Here is a 17588-nt window from a genome sequence, read left to right as displayed (position 1 = left end):
TTTTGTATTAAATCAACTTGTTTAATTGGATTTCAGTCAAACACAGCACGTGAGGATGGAGGTTGTTGGGACTGGGGAACTCCAATGTAATGTACTGACACTGTGAACTCTAACCCTGCCGGGAGTGCACCCCTCCTGTCTTTTAATAACTCTAAAGGCACTTGGATTTCGTTGGTTGTTTTGAGGGCCCTGGGGTTGCCATGGCAATGGGGGCTAAGAGGATAGACACTCTACGACCAAAGAGGTCAATTTTGTCAGGCTCAGGGATAAGAGTCTGGAAATGCCAGTCCATTCCATTACGTGTCCTGTTGATCAGTTTGTATGCGATGGAGAGGTTGGGGAGGTCAGAACCAAAGGGTCCCCACGTTCCCAGCCCAGTTCCGACTTGCAGAGCTTGATCTGGGTCTTTGATTGCATTATGCCTTTGTGTCTGGACACAGTCATGAGGGCCTCTCGGTATACAGGCAAAGGCTACAAGCTCAGACCTGCTCTGTAAAGACAGACAGACGGTCCTGATGGCCACAGGCATTAAGCGGGGCAGGTGGGATGAGTGTCTGTCTGTCTTACCACATGTCCAACGGGCAACTGTACTTGCCTGGTTTCTGACCAAGTCCTACAAAGTGCCCTCTGTCCCCTCTTTCAACAGCGTCCTGTGACCAGGCAGAGGTTACGCTGGGGATAAACTTAGTTGGGATAGGCTAGTGGGTCATGACCTGGCCCTGTCTAACATCTGAGCATTTCCCATGAACTGCCCCTGCCTGCTCACCCCCTCCCACTCCCTCAGCAGGGGACTTCTGCAGAGCAGCAAGGTGGGTGTGGATGGCCTGAGAGGCACTCCTAGGACCCAGGGCAGCTGGCACTCCTGCAAGCAGATGTCCGGCATGGCAAGCAGGGTGGAGGGACCTCTGGGGAACATGGCTTCTCCTGGCAGGTGGCCCCCTGGGCCTGAAGTTCCTGGTGGGATGGAAAGTGGGGAGAGGGCTCCCGAGGTGACTGAGCTTCTCAGCAGGGTCTGGGGTAGCCCTGGGTACCCGAGTAGCAGTGGACAGGAGCTGGACCAGTGCATTCCAGGGTCCCTACTGCAGTCTTGGGCCCTGTGTGACTCAGAAGTATGTGTGAGACACAGGTTGTGTCACAATGAGCTGAGGAGAAACCCACTGCAAGCACTGTGTGCCCTGTGTCCCCAGGGCTCTCACTGTAGGCATCTGGGGACGTGACTGCTGAGTAGGGGCAGAGGGAGGATGCAGGACTTTAGGGCCACAGCCTGCATCTGCATAAGAAATCTTGGACCCTGCGTGTCCCCAGTCACTTTGGGTCCCAGCACAGCAGCCACAGCAGAGGGTGGGAAAGACAGATTGAAACCTTAGAAAACACTTCAGGAACTGCAAAAGGTGTGATTTGCTCAAAAACAATCCCACATATGTCTACAAAAATAAGGAAGTTCTGCTTGTGAGCTGACTTGCAGCTGCCTCCACGGCTACCCCCTGGGAAAATATGCATAGGTGGAAATTATCTGGGACTGGACAGAGGTTCGAGCGGTCCCGTTCTCACAGCTCACCATGGGACCGGCTCAGATCATCTTCATGTTGAACTTGCGTGCGCCACCCTGGCCAGCCGCAGCCGCTGGACCGTCCACCTTGCGGAAGGAATATTCCACGGAGAAGTTATTCTTGTGCTGTCCACGGCCGCGGCTCCACACAAAGAGCAGCAGAAAGCAGAAGAGGACCACGCCCAGGAAGGTGATGCACCCCATGGCGGTGGACACAAGAATGGTGGTGAGGTCCAGAGGGAACCGAACGCCCACCTGCGTCTCGTTGTGCCCATCGCTCTGGGTCCGGTTGGCAGCCGGATGGATGGTCAAGGTGGCGAAATAAGTGTCGTTACCCCCGGCGTTGCTGGCCACACACGTGTAGGTGCCACTGTCCTGAGGCCGCGTGTCTGTGATGGCCAGGGTGCCCCCAGGCAGCACGCGTGCCCGGCCCCGGCTGGCAGCTGTAACCGAGTGGTGCTGGGGCGTCACCCAAGCCACCGTGGGCGCAGGCTCGCCCTCAGCGCGGCACAGAAAGCGCACGTCGTCACCCTCGGTGGCGGTCACATGCTGCAGCCGTCTCTCCCGGATCTTGGGCTTGCGACACACGAAGTACTCGAAGAGCACTGAGTCAGGGAGGTTGTGCAAGGCGTCGCCGCGCACCTCGGCGGGGGTGGCGCAGGCGGGGAGCCTGCCGTCAAAGTTCAGGGTCTTCCGCCTCTGCACGATCCACAGCAGGCGACAGTCGCAGGCCAGAGGGTTGCCGTCCACGCGCAGCGTCTCGAGCGTGTTCACGGAGTGGAACGTGTTCTCCTCCAGCGTGGACAGCAGGTTGTCCGAGAGGTTGAGCAGGCGGATCTGTCGCAGCCCCACGAAGGCCTGCGGCTCGATGACCGCCAGCAGGGCTCCTGCTAGGTGAAGCTCGCGCAGGCGCACCAAGTCTCTGAAGGAGCCGCGTGGCACCATGCTGATGGGGTTGTGCGACAGGTTGAGGCACGTGAGGTGGGCCTGCTGTCGCAGCGCGGCGGCCGGCACAGCCGTGATGTTGGTGTGCGTGATGGACAGCGAGGTGAGGTTCAGCCCACGCAGGCTGCCCGGGGCTACCTCCTCCAGCAGCGGCCAGTTGTCAATCTCCAGATGTGAGAGTCCCGGAAGCTTCTGGAAATTCTGATCCTCCAGGGCGGCGATGGCCAGGTGGCGCAGGCGCAGAGCGCCCAAGCCCCGCAGGTGACCCAGCGACTCCGGGGACAGCGACGTGAGATTGCAGCGCTCCAGCGTGAGCTCAGCCAGCCCCAGCAGCCCCGCGAAGGCCCTGCGGGAGATGAACACCAGGTCGTTATCGCCCACCTCCAGCCGCTGCAGGCTGCGCAGGTCCTGGAAGCTGAAATCCAGCAGGATGACCAGTTTGTTCTCGCTCAGGTCCAGCAGCGTGAGGCTGTCCAGATGTGTGAACACGCCTGGCGGGATGAGCTTCAGCTGGTTGCCACGGAGACGCAGGACGCGCAGGCGGGGCAGGTTGGCGAAGGCCCCAGGTTCCACGTGGGCGATCACGTTATGGTTGAGGTCCAACTCCTCCAGGGTGGGCAGCGAGGCCAGGTCCCCGGGGTTCAGGCAGCGGATGCGGTTGCGGCTCAGCTCCAGCATCCGCGTCTCCGCCGGGATGCCTTCGGGGACGGCGGTCAGCCGGCGGCGCCCGCAGGCCACAGTACGAGTGGACGCGGAGCACTCGCAGCGTGCAGGGCAGCCTGTGGCCAGGGGCGCTGTGGGCAGCAGCAGCAAGTGCAGGCCCAGCATGTGCAGCCAGCAGGTCATGGTGTAAGGTCTGGGCCTAGGGCCACGCCAGCATAGTCCAGGACAGCTGGAATGGGAAGACAGGTAGACTACATCAATATCCATGGCACCCAGCTAGACACAGGGATGCCGACCCAGGACAGCACACCCAGCAAATCTCAACACAGATGCCCACTATGACAGTATGATAGAAACCAAGGATCCATGGACAGATGGCAGAAACAGCGTGGGCCACCCACGTTGGAATATTACTCAGCCATGAAAAGGAGCGAGGTTCCGACACACACCTACAGGACCCATGAGGACACTGCTCAGTGAGAGACCATGTCCCAAAGACCACTTAATGGGACTCCATGAAACACCTAGAACAGGTGGAGGAGGTTTAAAACAAATTCTTTTGTAGCTCAGGCTGGCTTGAAACCAGTGTGATAAGTAGCTGAGGCTACCCTTGAAGATGGAGGTAGAGCTGGGTGAGAAAACAAACTGCTCAGAGACTCCTGCACCTGAGAACTTGGAAGAAACAGGAAGATTCTTGCCCTGCGCCTCGGAGGGGCAGTTCTAGTAAACACTGTTAAGTTTGGCTGTCTGGAGTCTGGGACTGTGACAGGGAATAACTCCCTTTCTGCAGAGACCCAATTGGTGAGTCGTGATGACCCTCAGTGGCTGTGAGGGAGAAACGCTAGCGAGGATGGAGGAACAGCCAGGAAATGCCCTAAGACTGGATTGAAGGCTAATGGAGTGACTGATGGGGACTGGGGACCAGAGTGGGCAGGGGGCTAAGATGCTGAGACATCTTGCAGTGCCGGTCTGACTAGGCTGGACCGGGGTTTCTCTCAGGCGACCTGACGGTGGCAGGGACAGCTGGACTGAGCTGCCTGGCCTCTTTTGCAACACGGATTCCCATCTGCCAGGCAGCTATTTATGGCATGTTAGCAGCTGAAGCCCCCAGGCAAGACTACGGGCACTGAGTAGACTGGCAGCCCTGGTGACTGAGTATGCGGGGCTTGTAAGGAGACAGAAGGCACAGGTGTGAAGGAGAGCCCATGCCAGGAATCCCCCAGTGAGGGGCTGGGGGCGTGGTCAGGGGTGGAGCACCGCCTAGAATCCCCCAGTGAGGGGCTGGGGGCGTGGTCAAGGCTGAATCCCTGTCTAGGATTCCCCCAGTGAGGCGGTTAGGGGTGTGGTCGAGGGTGGAGCTTCTGCCTAGAATTCCCAATAAGGGGTGGAGTTCCTACCTTGAATCCTGTCTTCCCTTTCTCTTTCTGTGCTGTGTTCACCTGTGTGGAGCCCAGAGGTGGAGTCCTCTGCAGTCATCCTCAACCTTGTCTTTTGAGACAAGGTCTCTCAGTGGGACCCGAAATCTGATGGGCGAGGCTGTTCGGTCACGAGCCCCAGGGGTCCTACCACTTCTTCAGCGTTCAGATGCAGAAGTGTGCCCTCGTGCCAACTTCTCGTGTCGGGATTTGAACTCAGGTCTTCTGGCTTGTGCAACAGCACCTCAGGACTGAGCCATCACCATCACACCTTTTCTTCCCAGCCTCCTACGAGCTACACAGTTCTTGAATCTGAGTCACAGACTCTGCTGCATGTGTGGTTTTTGAAGTGGGACTTCAGGCCCAGATTGGCCTGGAACTGTCTATATTGGTGGTCTTAAACACCTGATCTTTGTTTCTGCCTCCGGAGTCGCTAGGCTGTGGCAGAGAGCGCCTAGTACTGACAGGTCAAGTGTCTCTAGGTCGCTGCCACTGAAGCACCAGTCCCTGTGCGATCCCTGATGCTGATGGTCCCTGCACCCTCTCTGGCCCCGGCTTGTCAAACCTCAGCCATCAGATCCCTCCAGGGCGCCACCGGCAAGTGCTCTCTCTCTAATTACTCCACCAGGCAGGGCAGCAGATCTCTTGAGCCAGCTCAGCAGGGGCCACTGAAAGGGTGACCTAGTTTTTTCAACTCTAACCTCTCCTGGCAGGCCTGGCCCTGTCATCTCCACTGCAGGGTGGTAGAGAAGCTGCAGGGGTGTGGTGAGGTGGGGAGGGGTGGACAGCTGTCTAAAACAACTGCCAGCTCTCAGCTTGGACCCTGACCCTTCTTGCTGTGTGCCCACAGGACCTTACACGGCCCTTTTGAGGTATTTGCTGAGCGTGGCACGTGAGAGCAGGAGCATGGAATCACCCTCCCCATGTGCTTCCCCTCAGTGAGAGAAACAGTAGGGGTACTAGAAGGCCCTCATGCTGAAGAAGGCAGGCAGGGAGAGGGTGTCCAGGGCACAGGGAATTGGGGTGGCACAGGGAAATAGGCTGGTTTCTCTGTCCCCTCTCTTGCCCTGTGGCCTAGGGGAGGATTACTAACAATGCCATCCCTCATCTCTGCTGAGGACTGGACCTACTGTGTGGCTTTTTTGTTCTTGCTGTAGACTTTGCCACACTAAGCTCAGGCAAGTCTCAAACTTCAGCAATCCTCTTGCCTCAGCCTCCCAAGGGCTGACAAAGGACAGGCAATAGAACTGGCTAGTCATCTCTTGTTGGCCTTGTGTCACATGAGTTGCCCTGGGCTCCTCTCAATCCACCTCCAGGGACGGGAAGCCAAGAAAAGGGGGTGCTTTTCTCTACTCCCACCGACACCCCACCAGGTGCTGGCAACTCTGTCAAACAAATATTAAGGGACATCCCAAACGTGTTGGGAGCGGCAGCACCTGTAACTCCATTGTCCCAGAAGCTCAGGCAGGAGGATTATGAATTTCAGGACAACCTCTAATTTACTGAGGCCCTCTCTCAAAATAAAAAAAACAGGAAAGAGTCTGGAGAGGCAGCTGTGTGATCAGAGCTTTGCCAACTCTACTGGGTTTGGTTCCTGTACCCACGTGGCAGCTCACAGCTCCTGAAACTATTTCCAGGATCTGACGCCTTCTTCTGGTTTCCTGGGACACTGCACACACGCGGTGCACAGTCAGACATGCAGGCAGCATACTGTATACTAATATATATATATTATATATATACTGTATACTAATATTATATATATATATATATATATATATATATATATATATATATATATATATATATGGGATAATTAGCCAGCCATGATGGCTCACACCTTCTCTGTGAGACTGGTCTACAGAGTGAGTTCTAGGACAGCCAGGGCTACACAGAGAAAAACCTGTTTCAAACAAACACATAAAAAAAGCAAAACAAGGGGTTGGGGATTTAGCTCAGTGGTAGAGCACTTGCCTAGCAAGCGCAAGGCCCTGGGTTCGGTCCCCAGCTCCAAAAAAAAAAAGAAAAGTAAAAAAAAAAAAAAAAGCAAAAAAAAAACCCCATACTTCCCAAACCCAAATGAGTTTTAAAAAATTAAAATTAAAAATAAAAGAAAAACAGGAAAAAACTGAAGTGTGGCTTAGGAGTGGAGCCCCCTTGGAATCCCCCAGTAAGGGTCCGGGGGCGTGGTGGGGGTGGAGCCCCCTTGGAATCGCCCAGTGAGGGTCTGGGGGTGTGGTCAGGGGTGGAGCCCCCTTGGAATCCCCCATGAGGGGCTGGGGGGGTGGTCAGGGGGTGGAACACTGGTCTAGCCTGCCAGAGACCAAGATTTCCATTCCTGACACTGCAAAAAAAAAAAAAAAAAAAAAAAAGTCTAAAAGGGACTCTTCTGATTCAAAGGGCCGTCTGAGGCTGTGTACCTGACCACAGAAATAGTTGCCTTATGTAGAGAATCTAGAACCTTCTGGCTTCTTTCTCACTCCACCCCACGGTGGAACCCTTGAGGCTGGGCTGCCTGGGCTTGCTCATTCAGCCACCGAGATCGCTCTCGGTGGGCTTCAGGGGTCTGGCCAAGCCCAGTATGCACTCTGTGGAAGGAAGATCCAAGCCTAAGGCTTCAAGGACATGACTCATTAATATGCATGAGAAGCCACCGCAGCGGCCTTGGCAGGGCCTCATTGCAGGGTCCAGCCTGCCCAGTCACTGTCCTCCAACCCTTGGCTCATGTCACCCTAGGATGGGGTCCCACGATTTCAAGCCTATCCCCAGGGCCTCTAAGTACATTCTCATATAACAAACGCCTCTAACTCAGACCCCCATCACCTCGCTCGCTGCCCCCTCTCCAGCCCCCAGCTATGCACAAATCCACATCTGATTCTCCCATTCCGGACACTTCCTATCATGGAGTCCCACCCAGGGGCCTGCTGTGTCCCTGTAGTTGGCTGACAGTGAGCAAACATAAATACCGGCAAATAAATGAACTGAATGTTTGGAAAACCTTCCAGAGGAGAGTGAGTTCAGGGCTACAGGGCGGCACCGAGGGACCACCCAGCTGCACGCTGGGGCAAAGGTAATTCCCACTCAGCCTGGGACAACTGAGAGGGAACAGCTAGTCAATGCGCTTTATGAAGTGCTTGCCCCTTGCCTGCCTGAGTTCCGTCCCCGGATCCACATGGTGTTAGAGGAGATCTGATTCCCACCAGTTGTCCTCTGACCCCCACAGACGTGTTCACATGTGCACACACACAGTCCAGACGCCCAGGGTTAGGATCCTGTCTCTGTGGGCAGAAAGGCATTCATCTCTTTCCAGCCTCAGCTTCCAATTTGCAGAAGGCCAACAGGAGCCCAGGGCTGGGGCGTTGTCCTCTGACTGGCCTGCTTCTAGATGCTTCTACCAGGTGCTGCCTTGGTTAGGAGTAGGTCTCCAACTCACTCACTCTCATTCATCATTCAAGAGGCATTCAGTAGACACCTGCTGTATGCCTGCTGCTGTTCTCAGTCTTTATGGTGGGGACTGGTGACCTCCTGGGTAGACAGGACACTGCCAATGAACCCAAGCTGATGACTGTCCTGGGTCCTCTGGGGCCCAGTGTCACCTTGGGGTTGTGGGAAGGAAGCAGGCAGAAAGGTGAGGTAGAAAGACTCAAGATTTTGTGACCCTGGATCCAAGGAGTGGGGCCGTGAGCCAAGGCACGTGGGGCCTCCACGCCATGACGCTGTGGGGATGTTTCTGGGACAGCCTGGGTCTCAGGAGGGAGTATGTTAGTGTGTGTGGCAGGTGGTGGCTTCTTCCAGCAGCCAGGGGAACTCGCTCACACCCAGGGCCACCGTGGTTTGGAGGAGAGAGGCGTGCAGTGTGGCCTCTGGTGGCTAGGGCCTGCTGCTTGTTGGCAGGAGAATGGTTTGCTCCCTGCTCAGAAGTCTGACACCTGCCGAAGCCACACTATGGGGGTCTGCTAGAGGTCCCCAAGGCCTACACCCATGGAACAGTCTGGAAAACAGAGGCCTCTCCTCCAAGCCTTCTAACCCTCTCTCTCTGGCTACAGACAAAGAAGCATTTGGCTCCAGGGGAGACAGAGTACAGCTGTGGAATCCTGGGTCCCTCTGGGCCACAAGACACTGAGGCCCTAACCTGAGAAAGATGAACCCGTAGGCTGGGGGGTGACAGGCTTCAGTGGCAACGGGTCCTTCAGCCCTGGGATAAGAAGTGTAGGGATAAAGTGGGGAGAGGATGGACCTGGCATACCCCCACACAGTACCCCCTCTCTGAGGTATAATTTTGGGGACACTCTCCCAGCCTCCACCTCCAGGGCTGGTCCATTCTCCCGTCCTAGATCTCGGCCCTCCTGGGCCTTTAATCCATAACAATTCATTAAGGCCTAATTAGCCTCCCATCTGCCGTGGGGCCCTGGACACTGTTTTTGGGGGGTGGGGAGGCTCCTGACCCAATTTCCTTAATAGCCTGTGCCCGAGGGGTGTAGTGGGCTCCCCACCGCCCACCACAGCAGTGAAGGAGAGGAAGGTTCTAGACTGGCAAATACTTAACCCCCAATAGACGTGCCCACTCATTCACTAGCCCGGAGAAGGGGAAAGGCGGCACTCATGGGCTGGGGAGGAGACTGGGGGATGGGGGATGGACACTATGGTCCTGGGGGAGGTGGTTGCCAGGACAGGGTGTCAATTGTAGGAAGGAACCAGGGACAAAAGAGCAATTAGGAAGCTGAGGGGACCCCCACTGAGCCTCCCACCCTGTCCTGGGGTCCTGGGTGTCTTCTTCCTCCCACCGCACCTCATCTGGGTGTCTGTGTGTTGGGGACCCCAGCTCACCCACCTGTGAGCATTGGAAATCGAGTCTCATGCCAGCTCTGTTTTTTACAAAATCCTAACTCCTCATTGTTCTGAAGCTCAAGATTGACACGGGAGGCGGTGGGCGGCTCACCCGCGCGCTCACCCGGGCTGCCCACGCAGTAACTGGGAAAGAGTTCTAAAAGGCTTTCTACCTGGTGAGCTGAGAGTGAGTCAGGAGTGCCCGGGGGAGAAGCACAAAAACCTTGGCTTTGGGACCTTGTATGCTCTCACCCTTCAGGCACAATCACGTGTCTGGCTGCAACTGGGGGTGGATGGCAGCGGCCACCCCCACTCTACAGATGGAAACACTGAGGCCGGACGCGCATGCGTGCTGTGCTGCTAGGGTAGGAGCTGACAAAGGGAGTCTTCAACATCCTAGCTGCCCCGGAGCAGTATCAAGGCCTGGGTGGATCAGGACTTGATACCCTGATCCTGGAGGGAGGTGGTTGCCGAGATGGGGTGTCAATTATAGGAAGGAACCAGGGACAGAAGAGCAATTAGGAAGCTGAGGGGACCCCTACTGGGCCTCTCACCCCTGTCCTAGGTGGGTGTCTTCTTCCTCCTGCCCCACCTCCTCTGGGTGTCTGTGTGGAAGGGATCTCCACGGGGGTGAACTGACACCATTCTAAGCCTCCCCTGCAGTTCAGAGGGGAAGGGACCAGGGCTGAGCTTTTTTTTTTTAACCCTTAGGGTCCCCAGGGCTGTTGTTTCCAGCCTGAGCCCTTCTGTCTCACCGTCATTCACCTCTTAACACTCTTCTTACAAGCTTTGTAGCCTGGTGCCTCCTCCAGGGAGACCTCCAGGGTTACCATCAGCCTGACAGTTTTGTGCTTGCTAAAAGTCCCCAAATTCCAAGCCCTAATAGCCCCTCCTGGTCACCAAAAACAGGTACCAGATGCCCCACCCACCCACCAAACCACCTGGAGCACAGGGTCTCAAAGCCCTCTACCTGGGCTCTGGGTTCCCCTCCACACACACTTAAGAAGCCTCCCGGCACCGGTACAGCTTCCCAAATGCATCAGACCCCCAAGTTCTGAGCACTCCCCACTGGGAGGAGGGACACCTGTGTCTTGGGGACTCTGGCATTGGGAGCTCTTGATCGTTAGGTGAGGTGAGAACACACACCGTGTTCAACTGGAACCCAAGCTCTGAGCCTCTCAACTTGTTGAATGGGGCCCAGTGGCCTCCCTGGTCAGGCCCAGTACCCAGGGGACACCAGGCCTGGCCTGTGAGAAGGGTTAGACAGACGCCCTCACCACCGCGGCTGCTACTGGGACACAGGCCTGCCCAGTGGGGGTCTCCGCCCAACACCCCATTCCCTCCCCACTGGATCGAGACCCCCAAAATGTGTGGGTCCCGTGTGTAGACCCCCCTCAATTCACCTCGCGCGCATCTCCCTGCACTGGCTGGCGGGGGAATCTCAGGTCGCCCAGTCGCGGCTCCATCCCGGGTGTCCCCCTGCCGCAGTGCGCATCACCATTCCGCGTCCCCCAAGGTGCTGCCCCACATGCGCCCCTCGATCCCCTAGGTTCTGCATCTCTGGAGGCGGGGTGGACCCCGAAGTTTCCCCGGGGGTGCAGAAAAGCTGGAGAAGAGCGCGCGTGGGGGGCCTGGAGGGGTCCCTGGACTGCAGCGCTGTCACTCACCTGGGCGGCTCCTCCTTGGACGGCGCGGGGGGCCGCTCGGAGCCGCCACCAGCCGCCACCAGCCGCCGCCACCGCCACCTCCCGGGCTCTGCCGTACGCGTCCCCGCCGCGCATCCCCGTGCGCATGGCCAGGGTGCGCGCGAGCTGCAAGGGGCGCGCGCGACAACACGTGTTGGAGCAGGTCCGGGGCAGACGGGGACGCAGCACCCCGGTACCCCGCGTGCCTAGCACATCCCTGTCCTCGGGGCCTCCGCAGACACTGAGTACCGAGAAATGCTTGGGGGCTCCCCAGATACGACAGGTTGTCCCGTTGGAACCTTCTGGAAATTGCCAACTCTCCTCTGTCCCCTCCCTCCCAGGACAGGCCTCCACCATCTGCACTGTACCGCACACCTTCCTGCCCTGCCAAGTCTCATCCCCTGTGGCCTTGCTCCTCAGTGAGTTCCAAACCCTGCTTTGGCTCCCACTGCTCTGCTGCCGGCCCTACTCCCCCTGCCATCCGGGTTATGGCTGCCGCCAGCCGCCCCCCCTCCATGTGCCTTTCCCTGTGCCTGGGACTGCGCTGGCACATACAGCCTACTAGTGTGGGTAGTAGGTAGAAGGGTGCATACATTACATAGGAGAATATGGTGAGAACCCCGAGATAAGAGGGGGAGCAGCCGCTGCTTTTACTGAGGACTGCCGTTCAGGCCCCAGCACCCATATGGCAGTTCACAACCATCCATGACTCCCGTTCCAGGGGACCTGAGGTCACCTTCGGGTTTGTGGGCTCCTGTACAGAGTTAAAAATAAGATAAATCTTAGCTCAAGTCTCCGCACTCAGAAGGCAGAGGCAGGGGGATCTCTGAGTTTGAGGCCAGCCTGGTCTACAGAGCGAGTTCCAGGACAGCCAGGGATACATTGAGAAGCCATGACTCAAAATAAAGTAACTTTACAAAGGGGGGGTGTGTGTGCCGCGCCTGGCCCTGCCTGGAGAGAGGTCACACTGCACTGAGGTCAGCCCCACCCCACCCCTCTTCTGAGGCTGGGAACCCAATGCTCCAGCCTAGCAGAAAGGAAACAGGGGTTGAGTGTGGAGCAACCAAACCAGCGTCTCCCAAGTCAGAGGCTCAGACCTTGGGGTCCAGGTTGGGAGATATGAGAGGGAGGAGGTGACAGTCCCCCAGGGCAGAGTCTCAGTAAGCAGCCATTCTGAGGAGCTGGCTGCATCTTGCTTTGTCCTCCTCTTCGCTGTAGCAAACTGAGTGTGCTGGAGGCCTTTGTCCCTGGAGAGGGGGTGACCTGTAGGTCTAGCTGCAGGGAGCCCCGGCATGTTTGCACACCCCCCTCGTGTGCCCTCTCTGTCCTCCAGTAAGGTTTAGTGGCAGGCAGCTCTGCCACCTGTGACTCAAGCAGGCTCCCTTCCCAGACTGTCACATTGGCCTGAGGCCCAGAAACTGCATCCTGTGAGGCCACAGACCAGGTCCCCCTCCCCAAGCCAAGAGGCCAGGGAGCCAGTGCCCTCCACCAATATCCTTGGAGGTAGACCCCCAACTCCACACCAGGCCGGCCCTGTCTGTGCACTGCTGTGCTGTGTGACCCCAGGCAGACTGCCTCCCTTCTCTGAGTCTCTGAGGTTGTGAGCACTGGATTCCTGCTGCACACCACGGTACGTGGTAAATCCGACTTTCCATGGTTGAGGAGACAACCAAAGCCAGAGGTGGACCCAGGGAGCCTCAGGGACTCTGGCTGCCTGCTTGGGCCCCATTCCAGGTCCTGCCCATCTAGGCTGAGTCCACCCGCAAGGAGCAAGGAGCTCCCATGCCTAGCGCGGCAGACTACAGCTTTAATGGCTGGGGGGGGTGCCAGGGTCCGAGGGGACTCTGTCCACTTCCTCTCATGACTCTGGCAGATGAGAGAGCAACAGCAGGCGGGACCACAGCCGAGGGGCTTGGCTCCCACCGCAGGACCTTTGCACATGCTGTTCAGACTGTAGAGCAGAATGCCTTCCCTAGCGTCTGCCCTGCCCGCCCCTGCTTCCTCCTGACTCACATCCCCACCCGGCCGCCTTCTGTCCCCCGTTCCCAGCCTCCCTGCAATTTCCTAAGATATCCTATAATTTACTCATTCATCCTATTTATGTCAGCCCTTCCCCCTCTCTCCTAAGCACGGCCTCCCTGCACAGGCTTGGCATCCAATAGACTCCGGTTTGAACTTGCCACATAAGTGATGGCAAACTGGATAGGGGTGGTCTGAGCAGGAGAGGGTGAGTTTCTGAAGACCAAGGCATCCCCCGCCTTCTCTCTTCAGCTAGTGTGTCACCCGTGGGAGCCAGCTGAGGACAGAGATATGCTCAAGCCATGAATACAGCTGGCACTTAATAGACTCTAAACGTGTGTGTAAGGCTCGGATGAGGGTGGTGGGTGTGAAGCCCACAGGCCCAGCTGCTGTGTGACCATGGGATGTCTCTTGCCCTCTCTGAGCTCAGCGTTCCTGGCAGGTTCCCCCATCCCCACCCCCACTCCGCAGCGCTGTGGGGAGGCTGCGTGGGAGAGCTGCAGGAGGGTCACAGCCTGGCAGGCAGTGGAGCGGTTAGCACCTGGTTGCCAAGGTTACGACCACCTGCGGAGGTGACGTTGCTATGGAGATGGACCACCTAGGTGAAAAGGGTGGCTCGGCTGATGGGGGAAGCATGGGTGTGGCTGGGGGGGGGAGGCAATGACTGCCTGGGGGAAGACACGCTCATTATGGTCGGGGACAGCGTGGGGGTCCTTATGTGGAACTTCAGTAGCTGCCCTGATAGGCAGAAGTGGGTTTTGATTCTTTTTTTTTTTTTTTTTTCCAGGAGCTGGGGACCGAACCCAGGGCCTTGCGCTTGCTAGGTAAGCGCTCTACCACTGAGCTAAATCCCCAACCCAGAAGTGGGTTTTGAAATGGAAGGCCCTACGTCTCTCCCCTTTGAGATCCTGATTGCTGTAGTCCTGCGGAACCTTCCAGCAGCAGAGGACAGCTGTGCTGCCCCAGTTCCTGACCAGTGGCCTTCCCTATGTACCTAGAGGGTAGTGGTCAGATATCAAGGTGTGAAACGACAGGTTCCACGTGTCTTCAGTCTAGCCCCAGGTAGGCAGGTTCATTGCTGTGCATCTTCAGGTCAGTGACAAACCTCTCTGGGCCCTAATAGCTCCATCTGTAAACTATGAATAAGGTTAGCAACCCCCATGGCTTTGAGCAGGCTGTCTGTGGTCAACAATAAATGTTTAGACAGTTGCAGGGGTGATGTTATTGGAAAAGGTGCCAACATTTTACCTGCAGGGAACCTGGTAGAGACTCAGGGAGTTGTAGGCAGGATTACAGCCGGGTTTGCCTGATGATATGGGAGGATCCTTTGGGCTCCTCAAGACCTGCACCCACTCCCAGAGGGAACATATAAAAATGGCCTCTTGTCCCAGGCCAGCCAGGACTATATAGGCTCTGTCTCAAAATGCCAAAGAAAGGGAAGAAGGGAAGGGTTATGAAGTGGGGACTCCTCAGTGGTTAGAGCACCTGAGTTCAATTCCAGGCACACACAGGGCCGCTTACAACTGTGACTCCAGCTCCAGGGAACCGGCGCCTCCATCAGGCCTGCTCGGAAATGGCACCTGTGCACAGACAGGCGTGCAGATAACACACACACACACACACACACACACACACACACACACACACATCTATAAGGAGGAAAACATGGAAACTGACTCCAGAGACACAGCACGGCTGGTGGAGAAAGACGCTTGCTCTCAGGCATAGGAACCTGACTTTGGATCTCCGGAATTCAAAAGCTGGGCCACACATAAACTGACAGGGTCTCTCTGTGTAGCTCTGGCTGTCTGGAACTTACCAGCTACCTCATCTCCACCCCCACTCCGCAGCGCTGTGGGGAGGCTACGTGGAGTAAACCAGGCTATCCTCGAACTCATGAGATCTGTCTGCCTCTGCCTCCCGAGTATTGGGAGTGACTGACAAGTCTCCGGTGCAGGTGGGCTAGAGTGTAGGTGGCAGCAAGCCCTGTTCTATGAAGAGCCATCTGGGTCCTTCTGGAGCTGTGCCGGGGCTCCCTTTGCCTGTCTGGGATGTCCCTGTGGTGTGAGAGAGAGATGTCCCTTTTCCACTGTCCTGGCTTGGCTCTGTCCGTTTGCTTCCTCTCCCCCTCCCCGGATTCCTCATTCCCTTGTAATTAAACTTGTAATCCTCCTGCCTTCCAGTCCAGCCTGATGCACGCTGGCAAGCACTGTCTTCAAGCTACAGAGAGGGCCCTCTAGATTTGGATCCCCCTTGTGGCACCTGCATCCCCATGTCCCCCATCAGCATCCAATGTCACCTAATCTCTATCCCCAAGTCCTGTGGAGTTAGAGAAGGCATCAAAATGCCACAGAGGGGACTGGAGAGATGGCTCAGTGGCTAAGAACATTGACTGTTCTGTTCTTCCAGAGGTCCTGAGTTCAAATCCCAGCAACCACATGGTGGCTCACAACCATCTGTGATGAGATCTGATGCCCTCTTCTGGTGTGTCTGAAGACAGCTACAGTGTTCTTATCTATAAATAAATACATGAATTAAAAAAAAAAAATGCCACAGAGGAGAGGGAGGCACTGTGAGAGCAGCCTGTATTAGGTGGGAGTTTCTTACCATCTCCGGGCCTCAGCCGCACCATCAAAATTCGGAACAGGGACCATACAAAGGTTTGGAGGAAGGCTAGGTGAGCCAGACAAGGGGGTGTCAGGGGGAGGTTGGGGGTGAGGAGAGGTAGAGCTGCTGTCAGGACCCATAGGTTCTGGCCCACTTCCGGAAGTATAAAGCTGCTGTGACGGTGGTGGCTCAGGGCTGTCCTGCCATCTGCGACGGCCTGGCTGTTGGTCCCAGTCTGTAGGGAGGGCCTTGGGGCAGGGTCTCCCAAAGTAGGGCCTCTCTGCAAAGATCTGCAAGTCAAGGGCCTGGGAACAAGCACGTGGGCTTATGACAAAAGCCCCCTGATGCAGCCCTGAGGCCTGCACTGGCCGCTGGGGAACTGGAAGGGTGAGATCCGGGCAGGAGCTCGGGGTGGTCTCGGGGTGGTCAGTCTCAAGGTGAGCTTGTTGGAGGCCCTATCCTGTGTTGGTGAGCAGCTGCCCTGGTTCCTTCCCGCAGCTCCGCCTCCTCTGCCTCTCAACTAAGTCTCCACAGTCCTCCCTTTATCTGCCTTTCTCCCTTCTGACTCCTAGTAAAATATTAAAACTTTCATATAATGTTAAGGGAAAATATTAAATGTTTCCTTGTAAAACTATTGAAACACTCAGCTGGATCCAGCTCTCCACAGTCTTAGACCACTTTCTCCCATCCCAAGGTGACATGGGGCTCCCCGGACACATTAAACTTTTGGCCTTTTGGCAGGACATCATTGCCTACAAAACTCAGTCACACACCCGTGAAACCTCAAGCTTAAAAATTAGGGGCTAGGGGTTGGGGATTTACCTCAGCGGTAGAGCGCTTGCCTAGCGAGCGCAAGGCCCTGGGTTCGGTCCCCAGCTCCGGAAAAAAAAAAAAATTAGGGGCTAGTCTTTAATGGGTCTTTAATCCCAGCACACAGAAGGCAGAGAGGCAGGCAGGTCTCTACAAATTCAAGGCCAGCCTGGTCTACAGACATAATTCCAGGACAGCCAGGGCTACACAGGAAAACCCTGTTGAAAAGCAAAACTGCGGGGCTGGAGAGATGGCTCAGCAGTTAAGAGCACCTGACTACTCTTCCAGAGGTCCTAAGTTCAATTCCCAGCAACCACATGGTGGCTCACAACCATCTGTAAAGAGATCCGAAGCCCTCTTCTGGTGTGTCTGAAGACAGCTACAGTGTACTTATATATAATAAATGAATAAATTAAAAAAAAAAAAAAAAAAGAAAAGCAAAACTGCTCACCACAAACGGGATTCTTCTATACATGTCGTGTTCTTCACTCTGCAATATTATCCAGGGCTGTGTCAGTAAGTTTCTGTAGTGTGACACTGTGTGACAACATCCACAGTGTAGAGAGGCCTCCGTTGTGGTGTGAGTGTCTGGGCCCTCACCTAGGCTGTCCACTGCGGTTTTCATTGTGTTTCTGTGTTTGTTTCTGTAGGTGCAAGCACCGTGCATGCGTTCAGAGAACTTGCTGGTGTTTTTGCCTCTGTAGGTTCTGGGGACTGAAAGGAGGTCATCAGGCCTGAGGGCAAACACACCTTTACCTGCAGAGCCCACTCACTGGCCTGCTTTTTGTATGGCCGAGTGAGGTCTTCCTCTGTAGCCCAGGCTGTCCTGGAACCTGCCACCTTTCTGCTTCGGCCTCCCAAGTGGCGGGCAACAGATATTTGCTGGCCCCAAGGAGAAAGGGTCTGCACTTTCCCGTGTCTCCAGGTAGCTGGCAGGGCTCCAATCCTGTCAGGATGTGGTATATGCAGGGCCTGCTCACAGCATGAGCTCTACAGGAAGAGTAGCTTGGAACACAGCAGGGGACACCCTATTTTGTGCAGACCATCCCCCCATGATGGGCAGGCTGC

General features: G+C 56.2%; 1 protein-coding gene across 1 annotated transcript; it reads right to left on the bottom strand.

Annotated features, from left to right (window-relative positions):
• On the bottom strand, nt 1–11162 carry Lingo3 (leucine rich repeat and Ig domain containing 3). The gene is made up of 2 exons (XM_032907448.1): nt 11067–11162; nt 1–3386 (listed from the first exon to the last, which is right to left on the bottom strand). Exon 2 carries the CDS (start codon nt 3338–3340, stop codon nt 1571–1573), a length of 1770 nt encoding a protein of 589 aa, XP_032763339.1. The 5' UTR covers nt 3341–3386; nt 11067–11162; the 3' UTR covers nt 1–1570.
• Nucleotides 11163–17588: the final 6426 nt, after the last annotated feature.

This window comes from Rattus rattus, chromosome 1 (genome assembly GCF_011064425.1).
Source record: "Rattus rattus isolate New Zealand chromosome 1, Rrattus_CSIRO_v1, whole genome shotgun sequence".
NCBI lineage: Eukaryota > Metazoa > Chordata > Mammalia > Rodentia > Muridae > Rattus > Rattus rattus.
Note: the sequence above shows the minus strand (reverse complement) of the source record. Positions and strands in the feature narration are given on the sequence as shown.

Coding starts and splice junctions, on each gene's coding strand:
- Lingo3 (XM_032907448.1), bottom strand. CDS start 3,340: ATGACCTGCTGGCTGCACATGCTGGGCCTGCACTTGCTGCTGCTGCCC.